We start from the raw sequence: 22,942 nt of genomic DNA, 5'->3' as shown, positions 1-22,942 counted from the left end.
AGCTGGCAGCAGAGGGCGGCCCGGCGCGGGGAGGAGAAGAAGGTGGAGAGCTGCGGCGGGCCGAGACTTTAAATCGCCTTCATTTCCCCCAAATCCTTCCTTTTCCTCTCCTCCCCCAGGCCGGCGGGGAGGCAGCTTCCACCGCCCTCCGCGCGCGCTCGCTCGGCCTTGCTCTGCCTCCAGAGACCGCTGGTGGCCCGCCTCCAAAAGTTTGATCATCTCTCTGCCTTTTCTTGCTTCTTCCTTTTCGGTGGAAGCAGAAAAAGAGCGAGGCAGGGGCGAGCGCGGCTCCGGCAGTCCTGGGACCATGGGCCTGGCGCGGGCGACCGCGGGGCTGGGGCCATGCTATCCGCCTGCTTCAGCGCCCCTGGGCGCAGGGCTGCGCTGGGGGTGCGCCGGCAGCGCGCTTTGAGCCGGTCTGGCGCGGCGCGGCGGGGGGCTGGCGGCCCCATGGGGCGCGCCCACACTTGCCCCCCGGGTTCGGGAGCATGAAGTAGGGGCCTGCCATGGGCACGGGACCGGAGCGGGGGGCCCGAGGCACAGCGGCGGCAGGACTCGGGGGGTGAGTACAATCTCAGGGTTGTCCCTGATTCAGCTTACTGCGCCTCGGATGTGCACAGAAGTCTGGGGTTCCCCGCCACGCCAGGCGCTCGCAGACGAAAGTCAGCTTCCTGTAGTTTCCTGCGCCCCCGCCAGGCGGGACGCCAAGGGTTAACAGGGGCTGAGCCCCCCAGGCCGAGCTGCACGGTTCCTTTGGGGCAAAGGCCAGCGCGGGGGTGGGGGGGCGGTTGTCCGCGCAGAGCCAGATCAGCGATCCAAAGAGGAGCCTTGTGGCAGCGCTCAGAGTGGCGGGCAGGGTAGAGGGGCAGGGGCATGAGAAGGGAGTCTTGGTGTCTGCAGGTCGCAAGCTTACAGGGCTCTAGTTCCACTGTCCCGTGAGTCAAGTTTGTAGGTCTTCAGGTCCGGGCGTCTGCTCCTGGCTCAGTCTCAGGTTCTGCACGTTTCTGCGTTTCCTAACCTCTCTGAATGTGTTTTGGTCCGGTCTGCATACCTCAGGCTTCTCAGCTTCTCCCGGGAAGCCTGCAGTTTCTGTCCCTCTCCCAAGCAGCGAGGAAGAGTGAGAGCCAGCTTGTGGGAGCGGAAAGGCCCTGGGAGATCACCAAGTCCAACCTCCTTGTACAGATGAGGGAACCGCGGCCAGAGAGGGGCTGGGAATCTCCAGGGCGGGGCCCCGCACACACAGCTGGCACCCCGTGGTTGGGATTCCCAGCTTGTGCAGAAGTTGTAAGGGGGGGCGGGGGGGAGGGAGGGAGGGAGGGAGGGGGAGAGAGGAGAGAGAGAGAGAGAGAGAGAGAGAGATCCAGTCACCATGTGTGGGTGTGTGTGGGAGAACGCGGTCCAGAGGGGCCCTGTGGACTACAGCTCAGGCACAGGGCTTGTCTTTCCATCCTACTGGGACTCTTGGGCTCCCCGGGGAGTTTGGCTGGGGTTGTAGTACCGCCCACCCTCTCAAGAAACGCCCCTCTGAGCTGGATCCAGGGTGATGAGGCCCCCCCCCACACTTCTTTTCCATGTCTTGGAAAAAGCTGGCTGTTTGAGATTCCCCCACTCCCCCCACCACACGCATTCGTATACACAGGGCACTAGTGAGTACACTGGTGACTCATTTTCTCCGGGAGACCCTGTGCCAGTGCAGATGCCAGTGGTTGGGCAGTGTGGTGGTGCCAGGGAGCACCCCATAGCTGGGCTGAAGCTTAAGGAAGGCCAGCAGTACCAAAGCCTCCCTGCCTTTCAGGTCATACATCCCCAAGTGCCTACCCACCTTGGCTTCAGTGGGCCTTCCAGCTTTGCCGTACCCTGGCTCCTTCTGGTCCTTCCTTGCTTCTGCATTGAGAAGTCTTTCCTCCTGAACATCATTATGCCCTGCTGCTCTTGGGTGAACACTGGGGTCGGGGACCTTCTTTGAGGTAGCCTATTGTCAATGCCTTCCTTTGTCTCTTGCATCCCAACATACTTCCCTGATATCTTGTTGGCACTTTCTTCCTGATCTCGGTGCCCAGGGACCTTCTAGATGTCCCCATGGTCTGGCCTGGTCTGACATGCAGAAGGACTAATTGTGGATGGCAGGGAAACAGCCCTGGGCTCACTTCAGTGGAAAACAGACTTTGGAGCCGAGCATAGGAACCTAGCAACCGGCAGTTTGAGTTCAAGTCCTCTATACCGTGGCGTGCCCTTGGCCAGGCTTACCACCTCTCTGCTTCCCCTTTTTACATCAGACAAGATGCCCTCCCGCCCTTGCAGCCTGCAAGGATTTTTGAAAGTTAAAGAAACATGCTCAGGAAGGGTTCTGAACATGGCCTGGCGTACAGTAAGCGTTCAGTAAACCACAGCTGCTGTTTGTGTCTGTACTTGCTACTTTGTGAATGGGTGTGAGTCAATGGGAAAGTTCTGGACTGTATCCTGTCCAGAGGGATGACCTGTGTGTGTGTGTGTGTGTGTGTGTTCTCATGGAGGACGTAGAAGGTGTGGAGAAGAACCTGGGTGTGGCTGTAATGGGCACATAAGGTCTGCTGAGGCCACAGAGGCAGGTGGAACAGGGACAGATTTATGTCCTTGCCAGCCAGCTCCGACATCACTCAGTCCATGGTAGAGCAGTTGGGGACAGCATCCACACAACGGCCATTCTCAGACTGTTCCTATATCTTCTGGGCTTGGGGACCTTGGACCTCTCTGAATGCTGACTCTGGGGCGGACTTCTCAGTCTCCAGTGTTTCCGGGAAACAGGTATGGAGGGAAAGCCATCCAGATAGAAGGCAGCTTCTAAGCAAGTCTCTGAACAGAACCATCCATGTGTGGCAGGCTAGCAACTGGACTCTTGCGGGGGGGGGGGGGAAGGTGGGGATGGGGGAGGACCTAGCTACTCCCCGAAGGGTTACGTGGTCAGAAGTTGTGTCCTTTGTGGCTCACATCTGAGAGTTGTCCTTCTGGGTTGATCTTTCAGATACCTTGGAACCCCTCAATGGCTGAGCCATAGTCTATGAAGCTGTAATGAACAGAAGTCAGGGAAAGCAAAGCCCGTAAGCCAGGGAGGCCACCAGCATTACTAACAGTAGCCTAAACAGCACTGGAAACGGTAGTCACACTGCCGGGCCTCCTCCCTTCTGCAGCCTACTTTCCAGGCTAGCTAGGGCTTACTCACATAGATGGCTCCGGGGCTCCTGGATGTATCTCTAGCCCTGCTGAGAAAGCTGAAACTCTGGTCCCCAGCAGGTCGTAAGTCTCTAAAAGTATTCACGTTCTCCTCCAGGGAAGACAAATAAAATATAGATCTGTTTTGACTGGCTGTGTGGCCTTGGGTAAGTCTCTTTTCTCTGGACTCTTGTTAACCATCTCTTCAAAAAGACGGTCCTTCTCTCACTGAGATGCACTGGATACTGCAAAGTTAATGCCTCCAGTGTGCACCAAAGCCCAAGCCCGGAAAATCAGCTGCATTTGTGACAGTGTTCTGAGGTCTGGCCTTAGGCAGCTGAAAGGCACAACAACCAACAGGATTCTATCACCAGAGTCTTCCCTTTGACCATCGAGAACTTAGTCGTGTACTCTAATCTAGCTTCCAGGGTGCCCATCGCTACAGCCAGAGATGATCTAGGACCCATGTGACTCTCCTGCGTTCTCTTGCTCACCTGGTGTCCCTCTGTCATTTGGAAAACTTCCAAGACAGGTGCATGTGCGTTGGCAGACTCAAGGAATGTGGACAGGTGCCAAGAGTCGGGGGCTCAGCCCGACTTGACTGTAGAACTTCTGGGGACCGTTGGGATTCAGGCCTGGTGGGGAAGCTGTCTGAGCTTGGATGCAGGGGCTGGTTCTTCCCCCATGCTGCCTGGCCACTGCTTCTTAGTACACCTTCCTGAATGGCGATGTACTGTGGGAAATCCACAAGGTGCCTTGGAAGGGAAATACCTCCCCTTGCTGGGGTGCAGGCTTCTCTGTCAAATGAAACTAAATAGCCTGTTGCCACTTCCAGGACCACTGAGGCTGCCCGTGGCTTTTGAAAAGCAGCCATGGTAGAAGGCAAACTCAGTGTGACTGGGCACTCTTGACCATTGGCCGTAATCTTCAGTTAGTGAGACCCGAGGAAAGAGGAGACTTCTGAGCAATGACCAAAGACTGCAAAGGGCAAGGAAGGGTCTGGAAGAAGGTAGAGCCAGGGAGGGAAGTTTCAGGAAGCTAGTTGCAAGTCAAGAGTCCTGCTGCGATACCATGTGCCCCCCCCCCATCCCATTCACTACACAGACATGTGACATCTTCACTGTCACCGAGGCAGAGACCTGCTGGAGAAGGCTGCAAGGCTGTCAGTATCCCAGAGCTTTTTCTCCCAGCCACCCTCAGGTTGCAAGTCACTGAACACTCAATCCAACCATATTTTCGAAAGTGTTCAATGGTCATTGTCTTTCGGAGACCCTCAAGGACGATCAGCATAGGTGTGGTGACACTGACATCATTTTTTTTCTCATTCTGCTATCCTTGAGTGGTTGTGAGACTTCTTACCGCACACACACACAAAGCCTACAATGTCTTTAAACAGCATGCCTTCTTTCAGGGGGGAAAAAATAACAGAGGCCAATAGAAAAATCTTCCTCCCCTTTCTTTCCAAATACTTCCCCCTCCCCATTGGGTGACAGGTGCCAGCCTACATCTCACGGGCTACACCTGAGTCATGTGTGCTTTTGTAAACCGGTCCCTGTGTGATCTGTATCCACACAGTGTCTGAACTCTCCGGGTGGGTGAGCCGGATGCTGTGTTTGTTACACAGTGAGCCGACCGCATGCTTGCTTCCCGTAATAACTCCTACTAAGATTTGAAAGCCGGGAGAGCTGGCAAGAAAGGAGCAGCAGAGAGTTGCAGACAGCAGCCCGGGCTTTCCTGGACTGCCCTGTGCCGCAGGCGCACACCAGCCTGGTTTTACTCTTGGAAGAGGAACCTAGCCAGTCTGCCCCCATCCAGAGCCCTTACCACTCACCCAGCTCAGCTCCCAGATGCCATCGCTGCCATCTCTGGCCACGTGCCCCAGCTTTTCCTCTACCCTCCTGGGAATCAGATGCCCTGAGTGGCTTGGGTGTCCCAGTGGTTGCTCCCACAGGAAGGTGAAATATAATCCTTACCTCTGCCTGCTATGGCAGTAGCCACAGAGGGAACGTTTAACCGCTCCTGGATCAGCTGTGGGGTGGGTAACATTGATGTTAAAGCAACTGGTGTGCGTCAGGGGCTTCTCTGGCTGAGCCGGGGCAGCTCTTTGATGCATGCACCACATTTAATTTAATGAGCCACATTAATGCATTTAATCCCCACATCTGGTTTGCAAGCAAAGGTGTTGCATAGGACCGGAAGAGTTCAGGAGGATTTAGTGAATCGTCGGGAGTCACACAGTCTGGAAGTCATAGGTAACCAGGTTTGCTACTAGGGGCACCTGGCTTGGCTCTGCCCCCAACCCCTGTTTTCTTCTATCGTAACCGAGTGTGGTGAGCTGCTGCCTGAGTCCTGAGAAGGGGCTCACCTCTTTCCCTGGCACCTTGAGGACACCGGTCATCCAAGCAGACTTTGTATTTTTCCATCTGCCTTTTATGTTTGGCTCTGTGGTCCATTGCGTAGGGCCTGGGGGAGCTTGACTTGAACTTCTGAGGCTGTAATCCAGATGGAGAGACTGGGCAGAGGGGTCGGACTCTAGATAGCCCAACATCTACCACAGGGCTTTGGACCCTCCTGTGAAGAGCTAATCTGTGTTGGTAGCTAGCTGGGGTCCTGGGCTGGGGCCTGGGATCAAGAACCACTCTTATTGGCCCTTGAAGGCTATGCCTTGACTCTGGACTCTAGGATGAGACCAGGATGGAAGGGAACTGAGCTAGGCTATTTCTCCTGGCTCCCTAGCCAGATCTGGGTGTGAGGAAAAAAGCTAACGCTGTATGCATTTGTGTCTGTCTGTCTCTAGGGGGTTTCTCTTCACCTGGATCTTGGTCTCATCTGCCTGTCATCTGGCCTCCACCCAAGGAGCTCCTGAAGGTAATTCTCTCTTTTCTTTGTCCAGTGGGAGACAAAGGAGGGCGGAAGAGAATTCGAGAACTCGGGTTGCAGACATCCACACCATTAGCTGGAGTGCTTAGGCTCAGTTTTCCCATCCAGAGAATGGAGCCAATCATAGGCCCAACCCCTTGGAGTCTGTGAGAGGTGAGAAGGGTTGCATGCAGGACTGTCCTCATGTTCCCAAGAGTCTGATCTGAGTACCTCCTTCGAGGCAGCTTTGTCTTTGCCCATGCCTGGCATCCCTATACCCTTGGCTGTTGTTGCCCCCGGGGAGCTGTCCAGGCACCGATGGGTTAACCTCCTCACTTCCCATAGAAACTCAGACTCTGCCATCTTTGTGCCAAGTGGACATGAGAGCTCTTAAATTAATTGTCCTTCCCTCCTTTGTGCCTGCCGTGTTCTCTGGGGCAGGCAGCAGGCACCTCAGGAGTCCCCATAGCCCGATTTGGACACTGGGTGGGAATTGTGCCCCTGGGAGGTAAGGGCCATGCCCGGAAGGGACATTGCTGCCCAGCAACATTTGTTCGTGTGTCATATTTTCCAAGCTTGTGGAACAGCTGTCCAGAGTCCTGAGTCAGGCAGGGGGTGGGAGCGACCAGAGCTGTACCGAGCCAGGTTTATGTAATAAAGGCATCTTGCTGGGGCCAGCTGGCCGGCCCGTGCACCCTGGCGCAGGCCCTCGGTTCATTCCGTGTCCCCTGTCTCTTCCTCCCGGTGGGATTCTGCATGGGGCTCTGCCTTACCTTCTGACCAATCCGAATAGCTTCAGGACAGTGTGGGGTAATGGCCGGGACCCTGAGCGTGGGTCCCTAGGTTCCAGCCCAGCTGTGAGCTGCGCAGCAGCCTGGGTGAGTTAGCATGTTGCAAGCCTAATCTGTTGGCACACAACTGCCATCCTGGCACTTGTGGAAGAGGCAGGAAGTTCCCAAGCTCCAAGCTCGTGTGAGCCACGTAGTGAAACCTTGCCTGGAAAATCCCGAGGGTCATTGGCTCTAATTCATGTGTGTAGCGTAGCTAGGCTAGGTCTTGCCTTCAGGGTGGTTGAGAGAAACGGATTCACGGATGTGCGAGCTTGGTAAGCACATTAAACCTTGTTCTTGTCACCTGTGATTTCGTTCATCTGAAAGGTCCAGGGAGCATCGTCTTCTACAACGGGAGTCACACTGTTGGCGCTTTAACAGCTTCAGGGTTTCCCCAGAGGCTGGCTGTTCATCCACTTTGAAAGCCGCCCGAGGATGAATGAGGAGCAGCAGTCCAGTGTGATGCCTGTCCTGGCCAGCTGTGTCTCTCCAGGGGTTGGTCACTTAGCAGGGGGCCTCGCATGTAGAGAAGGATGTAAGGGTGTGTGCCAAGGGCAGGCCCGAGAAATGCCCTAGCACTGGAAGGATGTGCAAGTGTCTCCCCTCCCCCGATAGGCGGCTCCTCCTGCTTGAGGTTATTTATAGAGAATAGATTTTATCATAAGACAGTCTTGTGACTAAAACCAGTAAGATCTGCTAAGGGAATCATAAGTTATGCTTTGCTTTAGCTTAGAGTAGGGGACTGACGGGTCTGAGAAAGCATAAGGAGGGGATATGGGTGGCATAGAAGGCCCTTGGCTTCTACAGAAAAGAGTCTTCATGAAACTATGGGTACAGCACCTTGGGGGTGCAGAATCCTTAGGACATTGGGAACCTATTATGCTCTCTGAGGTTTATAGGCAGAGAGAAGAGATTCAAGCAGGGTTTGAGTGAGGATGAGCATGTAGGTGCTCTTCACTGCCCCGTCCTTCTGTCTATCCATCTCTGCCCATCTGTACATATGTCTGTCTTTCTCTCCACCCATCCATCCATCCATCCATCCACCCACCCATCCATCTGCTCATAGTTTTAAGCTGAGGACCAGTTAGATATCATGTGTTGGATTTGGTGTCCAATGTGGCCTGTGTTCTGTGCACGGAGCAATAAGGAGAAAAGGTGTAGCATTGATGTCTCAGACCTCAACCCAGATGGAAGTCAGAGGTAGCTGCAGTTCCAGAGGCACTTGATGGCTCCTGGCAGAGGTCAAGGTCAGGAGACAGCCTTTGTAGTTACTGACAGTTCAACTAGCTAAAGGCAATCGTATAGCCCAGAGAAGTGGGTCAGAATGTCTTTCCATGAACACGGGGCTACATGGTGTGAACACTTGTCTCTCAAGTACCCAGAAGATTGTTAGATCTCATGCAGACATACACTGGAGATGCATTGAGTTTTTCTGCCTCCAAGATGGTTGAGAGAACCAAGTTTGCATGTATGGAGAGCACAGTCGAGTTTGTTCTTTCTTTTGAAACCCTTCTTTTGCTTTGGGAAGCCCCATCAATGTAATTACTAAGGATGGGAATGGGCTAGACCAGGAATGGATGTCTGCGTGTTTGGCTGGAGATTGCATGGGTACCTTGGTTTTGTTTTCTATTTCCCCTCTGGCACTCAGGAGGTAGGCTCGGTAAAGTTTAAGCTCCCTCTGAGGGCAGAGTTCACCTCCTCAGGCCTGCTCCAGCCAGAGATCCAGGGTGGAAAGGTGTGCCTCTGAGGAGGTAGTGACACCAGCTAGGTTCTCCAAACATCTTAACTGGAGCTTCTGGAACTTCCTGGAAGTAGAGAAGGGCGTCTCTGCCTCTGAGGTATTTGGTGAGCATCACTATCTTTGGTGGCAGCAACTGTCATTTGAAAGTACTTATTGCTAAGTCCTTTCACCATGAAGGCATCTCAACGTCCTATGATATGACAGGTGGGAAGTCTGAGGCCCTAGGGTGGCAGGTTTAGGAGGTAGTAGAGATGGGATGGACAGGTAGCAGCATGAAGTCCAACCCGGGAATACAATGTTGCAGTATGTCACAGATTGTTACAATGTGACACCTCGGGTCTGTGTCTGGAAAGATGAACCCCTGTGCTATCCAGTTTGAAGGTAAGGCTCTGTGCAGGAAAATGAGCCGGTTACCAGGTGGCTGCTTGTAGCCCAGGCTGGAGCAGGCTCTTACCATCTTCTCTTATCCCTCCCAGATGTGGATGTCCTCCAGCGGCTGGGCCTCAGCTGGACGAAGGCTGGGGGTGGCCGGAGCCCTGCACCCCCAGGGGTCATTCCTTTCCCATCTGGCTTCATCTTCACACAGCGGGCCAAGCTACAGGCCCCCACGGCCAGTGTCCTTCCCACCACCCTGGGGCGGGAGCTGGCGTTGGTGTTGAGCCTCTGTTCGCACCGTGTGAACCATGCCTTCCTCTTCGCCATCCGCAGCAGGAAACACAGGCTGCAGCTGGGTCTGCAGTTCCTCCCCGGCAGGACACTCGTCCACCTGGGGCCTCGGCAATCTGTGGCCTTCAACTTGGATGTTCATGACGGGCGCTGGCACCACCTGGCCCTGGAGTTGCGTGGCCGCACTGTCACATTGGTGACAGCCTGTGGGCAGCACAGGGTACCTGTGCCATTGCCTTCCCGTAGGGACTCCATGCTTGACCCCCAGGGCTCCTTCCTCTTGGGGAAGATGAACCACCGTGCCGTCCAGTTTGAAGGTGCGCTGTGTCAGTTCAGCATCCATCCTGTGGCGCAGGTCGCTCACAATTACTGTGCCCACCTGAGAGAGCGCTGCCGACAGGTGGACACGTACGGTCCCCAGGTGGGAGCTCTCTTTCCCTGGGACTCTGGCCCAGCCTTTGCTTTGCATCCTGAACCAGCCTTGCTTGGCCTGGGGAACCTGACCAGAACCCCAGCAGCCCTAGGGGCCAGGCCTGTAAGCAGGGAACTCATAATGACTATGTCTCCTCCCGTGGCCACCAAGCCCCTGAGGATTGTCCACCCAGATGTCTCCAAACACAGCTCTTCCCAGACCCCACTGACGCCTGCCAAACAGTCAGCTACAAAAACACGTTCTCCCTCCCCTTCAGCTCCTCTGGCTAATTCCACCAGGGTTTTTCATTCAGCTCCTGCCCAGCCACAACCGATCACAGCTACTAGCCCTACCAAACGCCCCCCCATCATGCCTTCTGTTTCTTCCCTTTCAGTTACCCCCATGAAAAGTTCCCATGCAATGCAGAAAGCCTCTTCATTCACAAAGCCTGTTCCACCCACCCAGAAGCTAGCGCCCCTTCCCTCCCAACTAGCGCCTTCCAAAACCCCTAGTCCCACTGCGAAACCTGCCCAGAAAACTTTCATGAAACCCCAACCTCCAGCCCCCAGTCCCCAGCCCCCGCACCCTACGACTGGCTTATCTAAAAAGTTCACTATCCCCACAGTAGTGAAATCTAAGTCCAAGATGACCAATTGGGCCAACAAGCCTGTCTTGGCCCACACCAATGTCCCTAAAACTCGTCAGCAAACTGTTGTGTCCCAGTCTCCTGTTCCCTATCTGGGCTCTCAGACACCGGCTACAGCCCTCCCTCCTTTGGGTGTTGGAAAGCCTAGAGCGATGTCTCCCACACTTGACTCTGCTTTGACTTCTGCTGGAAACAAGAAGTTCACACGACTGGAAGCCTCCAAGAAAACCCGACATAAGAGCAGCCCCCGGAAAGCCATACCTTTCAGCTCTGGGAAGGCAGCCAGGGATGCCTCACCAAGAGACCTGACAACCAAACCTAGCCAGCTGTCCACCCCAGCCCTGGTCCTCACCCCAGCCCACCTCCTGTCCTCCAGCCCCCAGCCCACCAGCAGCAGCTTCCCCTTCTTCCACCTGCCGGGACCTACACCTTTCTTGATGCTTATGGGGCCTCCAGGCTCCAAGGGAGACTGTGGCTTACCGGTAAGACTGTTTAGGGTCTGCATGCTACTTGGTGTGTAAGTGGGTGGCTGTGGGGTAGTGTGGTTCAAGAGAGCGCCCCCTGGTAAGGGTGAGAGAGAAAAGGGCTACCAGGGGCAGGGAACTAGTTTGGGCCCCAACACCTTGGCCTTACTGTCTTAGCAGTTATATATCAAAGGGCAGAGTTGTGAGCCATTGGGGCTCACTTGGTAAAAGTCCTTGGGTTTCAGCTACCTCATGTCTAACCCAATGCAAGAGTCCCGTGGCTTCAGGAATACCACAGATGACACACCTAGGTCACCAGAGTGAGCTGACAAACAGCCCCTCCTGTGGCCCCACTGGCCTGTATGCCTGTCCGGGAGCTGTGGACAGTCATGGATGAGTATCTTGGGATGTGTTTTGCTTGGCACACACGGCGTTCTTTTTATGAAATCTAGTAGTTACTGATATTGCAGAGTGGGAGGGGTCATAGGAAAGTCTAGTCCACTGAGCTCGCCTGGAGGGTGGGGTGGCTATCGGGTGGTCTCTACTCACCGAGACCCCCACTTTGCAAGATTCCCACCTGCCCTTCAAGCCCATATGCTTCACAAACCTCGCTGGCATCCTGACTTGATTATCCAGCCCTAGTCAAGAAGTTGAAGATGAGGAAAAACCTTATGGGACAGGAGAGACAAAGAAAGGACATAACATATGCAGAGGCTTGCCTGGGACTGTATCCAGGGCCAACGACCTTCCGTGGCTGAAGGCCAGTTCGTCCAGGCAGGGAGTAGTGGGGTGGGGGTTCCAGAAAGCTCAAGCCCCTGCTCTGACCTTGGCAATGGCCACTGTGCAGCAGTTGGCTCCCCTCCTCTGAGCCAGGTCTCCTACTGGGCTCTGGGTTTGAGGGTCAGGCACCTTGCAATGCAGAGACAGTGGCAGATGCTGGGACTTCCTGGGCCTTGTAAACATGCTTAATGAGTTTTAATAATCATTGGGAATAATATTTACCCAGCCCGTCTCCAAGGGGACAGAGTCTGCTCACTATAACCATATTCCGAAGCTTATGGAAATTGTGTACATTACTCTGTGGTTAGGTCAGCGCTCACTCGGCTCAAGTTTCGGGCAGTCTGGAGTCGGGGATCACGGGACCTGGGGAACAGGACAAAGGAACCTTTGCACCCATCTGACCCCGAACTGGGTGCTCTCGGTTCAGCCAGCTCCGAAAACTGAGCTGTGCACTCAAGGGCCCAGGAGCACGGGGCTGGAGGAGGTGAACTGCCTGCCCTCTTGTGACAGAGAGTCCTGACTCTGACTGTGTGGTTCACCACAACCGAATGAAGGAAGTCAACCACTCTCTCCAAGCCAGAGTGGAGAGAAGACAGGGCCGTGTTTGGGGGTGTGTGGAGGGGTGTGGAAGTGGGGGTAGTGGGGATATGAACACATACCCTCTCATTCCTCCTATCTACAGGACCTGAGCACAGCAAGGGGGGGGCTATGCTTCCTGGGTATGGGGATGCGCAGATCCAGGTTCAAATCCCGATTCTGCCCCATACATCCTCTGAGCTGGCTCTGTAGCATGGGGAGTGGCTTCTACCCCTCATGCAGAGGTTGCTCAGGGAACTGTCACAGGAAGGAAGCATGTAGGACTGTCTCCTTGAGAACCAGTGACTGGGGAAACTTTCACTCTTCTCGAGGGCTGGAGCTCCTTCTAGGATCAGCATTGGAGAGCAGTGACTATGGTGGGCGTGTTGTCATGGTTCTCAGGTGGGGTGTGAGGTCACCTGCAGAAAGAGGCGGGGGCCGTTGTCTAAGCCCAGGATCTAGTTCACAAACCTGCACGGACCCACATGCTCAGGAGCCTGCTGGTCTCAGCTAATTCTTGTGTCCTTGGGGAGACCAGGCCAAGACATGAGTGACAGTCCTCAGTGGAGATCTCTGACATGAATTTAATCCTTGCAAAGCCCGAGTTGTCCCAAGACCTAGGCCAGGATCCTTTAGGTCAAACATAACCCCCCCATCGAAGGAGTGGCAGGGTTGTGTGAACTTAAGAAGCACGCATGCTTTGTATTCCTGAAAAAAAAAAAAAAAGTCTTTTTATTTCTTAGCTCAGGTGGTGATAAAATTCCCAGTTGCTTTGTGCTGTGTGAACTCTGGCAGTTGACTCAACCTCTCTGAGCTGTAGCATCTGTGGACTGGGGATGTAGTAAGACTTCATGCTCCATAGGTTTGGGGGGGGGGTGGGGGTGGGGGTGGGGGGAGGTGTTTTAAAGGTCTAGGCAGCATAGGAGAAGCTAACAGGGGCTTGCAACCATGGCCGTTACCTGTTAAACCCAGATGACCTCCAGGTGGAAGGAACAGGAAAGGTGCTAGCAGCATCCATTCAGAACTGAATCCCGGAGCCCAGCCTTCATCACACAGTAGTGACAAAGAGTGTACAGAAGGAAAGGTACCATTTTCCTTGCAAGCCGCCCCTTGCAGGTTTCCATGTTGACTGGGCCCCACCAGGAGACTGAAGGAGCCAGGGATGCAGGCTTTGGGGAGTTGACTCTCAGGAAGCAGAGGAGCTCTGGGGGCCAAGAGCATCTGCCCAGAGTATACACAGGGACTCAGAAAATGGCTTATCACACTTCCATTTTGCAACTGGACACACAGCTGGGTTCCCCAAGTAGAAATTACACCCTGGCACAGAGGCTGGGTGCTCTGCAGACACCTATGATCTCACCAAGGGGTAGACACAGAAGAGGGTCCTAGGGACCAGGAGGTCATTGTTTAGGTCACCCAGCACAGAGCCACACTTGCAGGCCTGTACTCAAGTCCCCTAGACTCAGGCCTGTAGAGTTTCTCCCTATTTGCTGATTGCCGGGGGAGAGGAGGAGGCCAGCAGGTCTGACTTTTTGTGCTGGACTCAACTGCATCTGGCGCAAGATGGAGGCGGGGGGGGGGGTGTCTTGTTCAAGAGCAGGATCCCCTTGGACTGACTACAGGAGGTCAGAATACCAGGGGAAACCCACAGGGCTAATTCATGTTTCCATGGCTCTGTGTGTGTGTATGCACCCTGACCCAGGCCTCCTGCACTCCCCGGACAGAGACAGGCCTTCGGCCCCCGCCCCTCCCCAACTCGGGCCCTCTCAGAGGCCTCCTTGTTTCCAGTGTGGAGTGGAAAAATCCCACCCCAGCTCATGATTCATTGGGCTCCCCCGCTCAGGCTGTGGGCCTGGAAAGAAACAGCCACGTTTTCCACTGTGCAAAGGCAGGCACTTGCTCAGATGAAGCAGAGGGGCCAGGGCACCCACCATAACCCAAGCCAACAAAGTGAACACTGAGTACGCCAGTCACATGGCTGCAGCTAGGCTGGGTGGCTGTGGCCCAGGTCCCTGGCTGGTGCGCTGGAGGTGGTAGCTATGTCTCAGATAGGGGTCTGGATTGCTGTGTCAAGAGCCAGGCCATAGGCTGACTTTACCAAGATGAGCTATAGATGCTGTGTTGCCCTGGGGTGTGCTGAATAGATGTGTTAGATGAGGTCAGATTTGAAAATGTCAGAAGGATGCCTCCAGGCTTCCGTAGTTGTAGTCTCATCAGGGCTTGACTTTCTGGCAAATGGGAATGGTCTCATTACTCACCCAACTCCAGTCCCCCTTATAACAGAGAAGACGCCAGTACCTGGAAGGATGGGTGTGTTCATTTTCCAGGTGGCCACAGAAGGGAAGGGGTTTAGGACAGGTCACGTGGTTAGTTAGAGACAGCTGTCCGGCACTGGCTGTGAAGAAGTTGCCCAAGGTGAAAAATCAAACCCAGTGGTCCTGTCCAGCGTCTGTTCCCTGCTAGCTGTGTAGCCTTGGACAAGATACTTTGTATCTCTATGCTGTCTCTGTGATTTTTTTTTAACCCATTAGAAGGGCTCAGGAGACCTACAGCTGTGCATTTCCTCCTGTTGTGCGTCACCTGCCTGGGGAAAATTGAGCCAAGGAGGAGTGCCTACTGAAAAAGACACTACTCTCCCCAAAACAGTAGCAAGGGATGTGTGTAGCTTAAACTGCTGAATGGGGAAATCCCGGGGGGGGGGGGTGCCTAGCAGAAATAACAGCTCATGCTATTTGAGCATCAACTTCATGCCAGGCACGAGGATTAGCACGTTTTATAGATTATCCGTGGCGACGGGGCTATTATTATCCCCCATTGGGCAGCCATGGAAACCCAGGCTTGGAGAGGAAGTGAAAGCCGCTGGCATAAAGCCACCTCTGAATGGCAGGGTGCTGTGCCTGTGTGAGCTCTAAGCTGCACTCTGTGTCTCTGGGGAGGAGGATGGTCTGGACCCAGTCCCAACTCAATGTAGACTGCGTGGAGGGTAGTGTCAGCTGGGCTGGAGGCACCCAACGACAGAGCAGGTTGGGACATGCCTGAGGCCACATAGTGCTCCTCCTCCCTCTCATAGGGCTGTTCAGTGACCAGTGACTAACCTGCCGCTATCTCACTGTCTGGATCTGGGCTATGAATCTCAGGGACAGAAAGCCCCGGAGTGTTCACAGGCCATTGTGCCAAGCTGAGCCGAGTCGACCCGCGATGCCCGGTGTGAGGGTGTAGTCAGTTGCCAGCCAGAATGAACTCAGTTTTTAACACTGATTCTAACTCTGGGCAGGGAACCTGGAATCTTGTGGATGGTTATTTGAAACAAATGAATTCCCAGGCCTCGCACTCCTAGAAAGCCTGGCTTCTTTGGAGGGTTCTGGGCTCAGTCTCTCGAATGCACGTTTGCTAATCTCATTTTCTTCTTTGGGGTGGAAGAAGAAACGGGTCATTAGTTACCACATGCATTTTAAGGGGAGAAGCTGAGACCCCCCCCAGGCAGAAGGAAGTCCCAGCATGCTGTGCAAATATAGGGATGCAACTGAAGTGAGCAGTCCCCCTGCCTGCTTTTCTGAAAAGGGGCCTGAGATGAGACCATGCAGATGTCCCTCTGTCACTTCTGGCTTTTCTCAGTGCAAAGTGGGGAGCCATTAAACATTGGTGAGCAAGGACATGTCTGAGGCAGAGAGAATGATGGGGGTTTGTTGCAAGTTCCTAGGAAGCTGATGATGCTGGACCCCTCGGGAGCACGTGCGCATTTCAGTGCAGGCTTTGTGGTAGATAAGGCATACACTGCCTCTTGTCTTTAAGTAACCCTACAAGGACCTTTGCCCTCACACAGGCTAGGCACTCAGTGGCCATGCCACCAGCTGTGAGTGGCAGCAAGGCCATTTGAACTCAGGCCCAGCTGTCCCAAAGCCTCAGCGTGTGACCTTTGTGCTTCATGTCCTTCTGTGGTGCAAGGATGCTTGGTGTGACCTTGGCTAAGTCCCTTCTCCGCCCTGGCTCTGCCGAGGACTTGGCTGAGCTCAGAGTTTGCCTGCTGTTTTGTGTTATCAGACATTTGGCAGAGCCCTGGGGGTAGGATGACTCATTTTCTGTGTTAGAGCCTTTGAGGGGGCTGCCATGTGCAGAGGGAGCCAGGCTTCCAGGCAAATACTTCCCCAAAGGAAAAGAAGAGAGAAAGGGTTGAGAATTCTTCCTGGAAGAGAAGACATCCTAACAAGTTAACGGGGTGATAACCTGAGAAGCCCAATAAACATGAGTCCCCAAAGGCGGAGAACTCGGGGAATTCCTCTTCATAGCTGTGGGACTTCTGATGACTGCATTTTCTGCTGTCTTATATTATTCTTGCTTCTTCCTCAAGGGCCCCCCTGGGCTTCCAGGATTACCTGGGTCTCCGGGTGCACGAGGTCCTCGGGTAAGTGACGTGTGCTGGGTGTCCTCTGGGGATCTGGATGACCCTTTAGTTTGCAATCTATTACCCATGATGCCCCACCTTGCTGGGATCCCCAGACCTTTCCCTGCCTTTTTCTGTACTCATTTCCCATTGTGTCTTTTGGGCATGGAGATGGTGTGTGACGATGATGACATCTTGTTCTCTTACTGGTGACCTAGGGCAGGGCAGGGACTTCTGAAGCCCATCCGCATAAGCAGATACTTGATCTGGAAAACCCCAGTGTGGGAGGATGAGACTCTGGGGTGCCTCCTCCCACTTTTGACTGTTCAGAGTGGTTTGTGGGTCTGAAGGAACAGTTCTGTGGCCCCAGAGAAGGGCTGAACTCCGAGGGTGGAGCTTGGGGTCAGCTGGATTGCAGTAGATGTTGGAAGCACAAACCTATGAGTGTCAGCCACTTCAATACATGGTACCTGCCCGTCATTTATGCTGCCCGTGTGGCCCCACCCCAGCTGTAGCTTCTGCAGGCTACTGTGGGTATCCTTGTTCATGGATAATGTGTGACTAGCAATATCAGGCAGGCAAGCACCAGAGTTGGGAACTGCCTGCAACATATTTTTAGCTCTAAGCTCAGCAGTTGGTTTCAGTTAAGTACTTGGGCCCTGTTTCTTTCCAGACCTGGCTGTGTCTCCCTGATCCCGGGATTCTGGAACCTTCCATCTGATTTGTCTTTTCTCTTGGCTGCAGAGCCTGCTGCGGTACATGCCCAGGGTTAGGAACGATACAGGTGTCAGGATCTTGCACTGTGACCCAGCATTCCAGGTCCCCGATAGCTGATCCCTGTTCCCAGGCTTTGCCTGACCACCAGCCGGCTTTCCTTAGCGTCATCTCCTAGGTGGTTCTCCTGTGCAAAGTCTCAGTGTGCAGTTCAGAAGAGATTCCACCCCCTTTCCTGCTGAGACTCCCCATACAGAGCTCCTCAGCAGTTTGTCTGGGACAGTCACGCTCCCAAAGCTCTGTTGGCTAACCCACACGAACACAATACCACCATCCTTCCCAACTGCCCTGGGAAATAGGTGCTAGAGGTTTCCTTATTTCACAAAGGAGAAAACTGAGATCCCCCAAAGGCGTGGCTCCTTCAGATAAAGCCAGAGTAAATGCCAGGGGCAGGGCTGAGCCCAGGCAGTTTGATTCAATAGTCCCCTCACCTTCCCGAGTGTCCATTGTGCTGATTTTTCTATCAGTGTGACCTGGGTCCTCACCTGGCCTCAGTAGGAGATAGACCATCCATCTTACGTGATGTCTAGCAGCGGTGACTAAGAAAGCTTCCTACCAGGGAGCTGTGTTAACTTTAGGGGTTTCTAGTCCATCCCTCCTTCTGACTTCAGTTTCCCTACCTATGGGACCAAGGTCCTGTATCTTGGAGCATCCTTCCTTAAACAATCCTGGTGCCTCTGTGCACACAGTGGTTCTGGGCCCTGTGTGGGACAGGGTCCTACCTGAACTTACCCAGAGCCCTGTGGCCCTGTAGACTCCTTAATCCTATGGAGGGATGGGACATCCCTGAGGCCCCCAGTCACTGCTCCAAGAAACTCCATTTTGGGGATTAGTCTGCTTGGTTCACTACCAATTATGTGCCTATGTGGCAGTGGCTGACAGGAGGCAGATGGGACAGCTGTGACGGTGTATGTGGCACAGCCAAGATCGAGGAGAAGAGGTGCTGCTCTTGACCTTTTAAGTCACGCTTGGTCCTGGCAGGGCTGGTGGGGGCAGTGCTCAAGGAACCTTCTTCAACGTTCCCCATTGAGCCTGAACTCTGCTTACACCCCCAGAACCTTGGCGGGCTGAACACATGAGCTTTTCTTGACTCCTTAGAGAACCATAGGTTTGGGGTGTTCACAAGATAGGGAGACGGGGGCTTGGGGCGGGGTGCAGACTGAGTAAGGCTCAGAACCTAGACTAGGTCCTAACTTGCTCTACCCTTAGACTGTTGGAAGGAGGACAGGAAGGGCACGCAGAGCACTATAAATTCCCCTGGCTGAGAGCTCTCCGGAGACCCTTCCCACAGTGCTTAGAGAGGGGAAGGGTCCAAGTTCAGAAACTGATAAAGGGGGAGGTGCCCTGGCCTAAATGGACCCACTATATGCCATATTTCCCATCCTATCCACTCCTGACTGTTGCCTCTGAGCAAAGGACCCGGGGCATGACCCACTTCTGGGAGTTTGTGTTGCTGAGCTGGAAGTCTGAGGATGGGCCCTTGCTATGGGGAAGTAGATGTGAGAGAAGTTAGCTGTCAGAGGGGCATGGGGGATGGGTTGGGTAGAACAGTGTATGCAAAACCAGCCTGTACCCAGCTTCTGCAGAGTCCACTCTTGCAAGGTCACCCCTCTGTAGCGTGACCTTGACCAGGTCTCTTGAATGTCAGAGCACAGATTCTAGCTACGACTGAGCCTGCGGTCAAAAGGAAGGCTCTGGTCCTCTGTGGGAGTCTCTGTCCCTGAGGGACCATGCCCATCCTCCAGCGGAGGTTCTGCTAAAGTCTCACGGGAGAGGCTACTTCAGTTAGAGTAAACCTAGAAGGTTCTCTGAAGGAGATGGCCCCTGAGTCAAGCCTTGAGGGTGGGGGTCTAGTTTCTGAGGGGTAGATAGGCTAGACATTCTGGTTAGATGCTGAGAACAGCTGGGGCCAAGGAGAGAAAGTACCTGGAGGTTGGAGAGAAGCTAATGTGGCTTGGACCTGAGGCTGTTGTGGCAGTGTATGTCCAGGGGCAAAGGTTAGGCCAAAGATCGCTCTGCGCTTAGCCAACCAAGTACCCTCTGAATGCTGCCTCTTCAAAGCAAGGGTAATGCTGGCACCTACCTAGGTGGGTGGGATGATGGGATAAGGCAATGGACGTGCCCACGCAGCCCCAGAACTTCAGGGCTCCTCTCTCGGGAGAAGCAGAGGAGCTGACAGGGCTGAGGAAGGGGCTCACACAGAAGGCAGCAGGATCATGGGGGCAGGATTATCGGAAGTGGGATGTTCTTTCTCCTCATCTCTTTTTTCCCCTCTCCCTTTCCTTCCAGGGTCCTCCTGGGCCGTATGGAAACCCAGGCCCACCTGGCCCTCCTGGAGCCAAAGTGAGTATATCAGTGGCCATGGGGTGACAAAGGGTCGGGGCGCTCCTTTGGAAGACGCTTAGGGTCTTTGAGGAGAATTCCCTTCCAGACTGGAGACATTCTACTTTCTCCCTGCACCCTGCTCTATACTGGGGCTGTCTGTGCAGTATGAAGCTAACAGTCTCTGGGTTTAGCCTGTGGTTAGTTTCAGAGGTGGCAGCTCAAACCTGGAGCCCTTGAGGTGAGAACAGGCAGAAAGAAAGCAGCCTAGTGCTTCCCAGAGATTGCACTGACATTGAATGTCCCCCAAGGATATAGGTTTATGGGTTGGGAGATAGACCTTGGGGAGGTGTGGCAGCCTTAAGTTGGGAGAGTCGTGTACAGATGGATGGATAGAAGATTGCTGAGGCTGGGGATAGGATTGGGGTGAGGATTTGGCTGACCCTGGAGAGAGGAGTCATACTGGAGTGTGATGCAGCCCAGGTGCTGGAGTAGGGGAGAAAGATGGAGACTGAAAGGAGCTGGGACACTGGGACTCTGTCACTGGCTAGAGTGATGGCCTTCAGGCTAGAAGAGCTGAGAAGACATCGTGCTTGCAAACCTTCAGCCAAGCCAGGACTGGTCCTGGGAAATACCTGAAAATCAGGAGAGCTCGGAGCTGGAGAGAGAGTGGCCTCAGGGGTCAGCAGAGGCTGCCACCTCCCCTAGGGGCCCCCTTGGAAAACAAGGTTTGTTTCTCAGAAGACTGTCACAGCTGGGGCTTCCATGAGGACAGAACCCCAGCCACTGAGCTTCTGCCGAGGGCAGACATTAAGGTGTCAAGCCATTGTCTGGAGTAGTGTCCAGCATAGTATTTGGGCCATAGGGAAAAAAGTTTCTGGAACGGTCTGCCCAAGAGTAGGGGTGGGAGATCGTATGCAGCATGGAGTTAAGTGAATTACCCACCAGTGTAGGCCAAGAAAAGCAGAGTCTCCTGACTCCCTGGCTTCCTGCCCATCCCTCCCACCCATGCCGGTCACAGGGTAGCCAGGTGGACAACACTGGTCAGGGTCCAGGGTCACTCTTTGCTAAGCCAAATGCAAAGGTGAATGGATTAAAGAGTTTTAACTGTCTGGCCTGGGTCGTGCAGAGTAAGCAATGACTGACCTCTAAAAACAAGCTCTCGAGACTCCCAGAGTGGCTTTGGCTGGCCCATCAGATTCTCTTGAACCGGAAGACAAAGACTACATATGGGACTCCCTGGACAGGCAGATGCACAGGACCAGCGCCTTATGCCTGAGTCCTTGCACGGAGCTGCCTCAGGCTGCCAAGGTCTGTGGCTGTCAGGTCAGGCTGGACTGAGGTACCTTCTCGGAAGGCAGGCAGTGGGGCCCTCAAGAATCCAATGCCCAGCAGGTGCTGTGTGCAGCAGGTGTGGATCATTGCTTTCTCCCAGAAGGCACTGTGCTTGTACCTTACTCCCTGTCTCATTTCGTCCCATCCTGACGAGAAAGATAAGTGTGAGGACTCTACCCATTTTACTGATGGACAAACTGAGTCATGGGCCAATAAACACCCAATGCAGGAATTTGTCCCAATGGGTGAGGAGGAGCGAGGTTTTCCTTGGAGATTTTTGTTTGGCAGAGTCCGGGGGTCCATTGGGATATTTGAACGGCTGGGTTTGCCCTAAGCTTGCTCCCTCCTAACTGGTCCCTTGCTTGCAGGAGGATGCTCTGCTGGCCCTGGATACCCTCTTAGCACTGCAGGCAGCCTAGTCTATCCTACACGGTTTTGTGTGTGTGGCAAGAGTCTAGAAGCTTCTCCCAAATGAAGGGCTTGATCCAGGGCTGTTAGGGTTAGGGGTAGGAGTAGGGATTAAGGTTAGAGTTACGGTTAGGGTTTGGGTTAAGGTTAGGGTTAGAGTTGGAGTTAGAGTCCCTAGCAGGCAAATCTTCCTGCCACATGGAGCTTGAATATGTGGAAAGGACTGACTGGCTGAGTTATTCTGTGCCAATCTAATATGGAAGATAGTGGCTCAGTGCAAGCACTTTCTGACTGGTCCTAGGCATTTCAGAATGTGAGTGTTCATCCTTGGGTGTAACCAAGGGTGTGAGTTCCAGAGAAAATTATGAAGTGAAAGCTGCCTTCCTCACTGGGACTCCCATTAAACACCACACACTGTAAGGCAGAGGCTGTGGCCTTTACCTGGGTGTTTGGCACAAGTGAGTGGAAGTGATTCAGGGAAGAGCAGCTGGGTCAGAGACCTCGGTCTGCTGAGCTTGGCTTCGTTCTGTCTCTGATCAAGTGGTGTGGCCAGGTAGAGTTCCTTCTATCTGGATGGAACTGGTGGCTTGGCAGAGACAGAAGAGGAAGAGGAGGAGGAAGAGGAGGAGAGGGAGGAGGGGGAAAGAAGGGGGAAGGAGAGACAGGGGGGAGGAAGAAAAGAGGAGGGAGGAGGGGGAGAAAAAAGAGGAGGAGAAGGAGGGGAGGAGAAGGAAAAAGGGGAGGGGGAGGGGAGAAGGGGAGGAAAAAGAAGAGGAGAAAGAAGAGGAGAGGGGGAGAAGGAGGGAGGTGAGAGTAAAAAGAGGAGAAGGAGGAGGAGGAAGAGGAGTGTGTCTGGAGGGTCCTCATTGCTCACGGGCCCCAGAAGTAACCTGGTGGAATCCCAAGGCTGGCCTTGCTCAGGTCCTGCATGTAGCTTGCTCTGTCTTTAGCATGGTGTTAGCTTCCTCTAAGACTGCCAATCTATCTAGTCATCATCCTTGGTTTACTGAGACCCTATTATGCTGTTGACAGCTGTGGTGGCACAGAGCCTGCCTTACTCTGACTGGTATGGTAAAGATACCCCACCAGCCTCTAGGATGAGAGGCAAAGTCAAAATGAACAGAAAAGGGAAGGGAGAGACAAAAGGCTTTATCGTTCTGGGAGGTCAGGAGCAAAAGTGTCAAGGCTGAGTCCTACGTTCAGGAGGAGGAGGGGTCTCAGAGAACTGCCCTCACTCTGTAAAGCATAACTTACTATTCCACTCCCATTTTACAGAGGAGGAAAGCCAGGGCTCAAGGGTCACATTTCTAGTAGGTGGCAAGGTGAGATTCCCAGAGTCTGACCCCAAGACCGGGCGCAGAGCCACAGGATGCCTCCAGCCTCCCACTCTGGGGCTTGTCTAATACTGTGTGTGTCCCCTGCGGGATGTGGTTTTCCCTCACCGAGGCTGCTGTCTGGCCCTCCTCATTTTACATTCCGTCACAAGCATTTCCTGTTGTGAATGTTTAATCCTGAGTGTGTTCTAATGGCTGGTGGCAGGCACCCTGTCAGTATTCTTA

General features: G+C 53.9%; 1 protein-coding gene across 1 annotated transcript in view; it reads left to right on the top strand.

The window, feature by feature from the left end:
- Positions 1–506: 506 nt before the first annotated feature.
- The window catches only part of COL27A1 (collagen type XXVII alpha 1 chain), a gene marked incomplete at both ends in the record, with an annotated part of 113,963 nt that continues 91,527 nt past the window's right edge, over positions 507–22,942 (top strand). Inside the window, 5 exons of the mRNA XM_080940188.1 lie at positions 507–562; positions 5,987–6,057; positions 9,096–10,825; positions 16,512–16,565; positions 19,608–19,661. Of these exons, the coding sequence (XP_080796314.1) occupies positions 507–562; positions 5,987–6,057; positions 9,096–10,825; positions 16,512–16,565; positions 19,608–19,661 (1,965 nt within the window). The remainder of the gene's footprint in view (positions 563–5,986; positions 6,058–9,095; positions 10,826–16,511; positions 16,566–19,607; positions 19,662–22,942) is intronic.

The sequence above is a fragment of the Micromys minutus genome (assembly GCF_963924665.1).
Source record: "Micromys minutus genome assembly, chromosome: 28".
NCBI lineage: Eukaryota > Metazoa > Chordata > Mammalia > Rodentia > Muridae > Micromys > Micromys minutus.
Note: the sequence above shows the minus strand (reverse complement) of the source record. Positions and strands in the feature narration are given on the sequence as shown.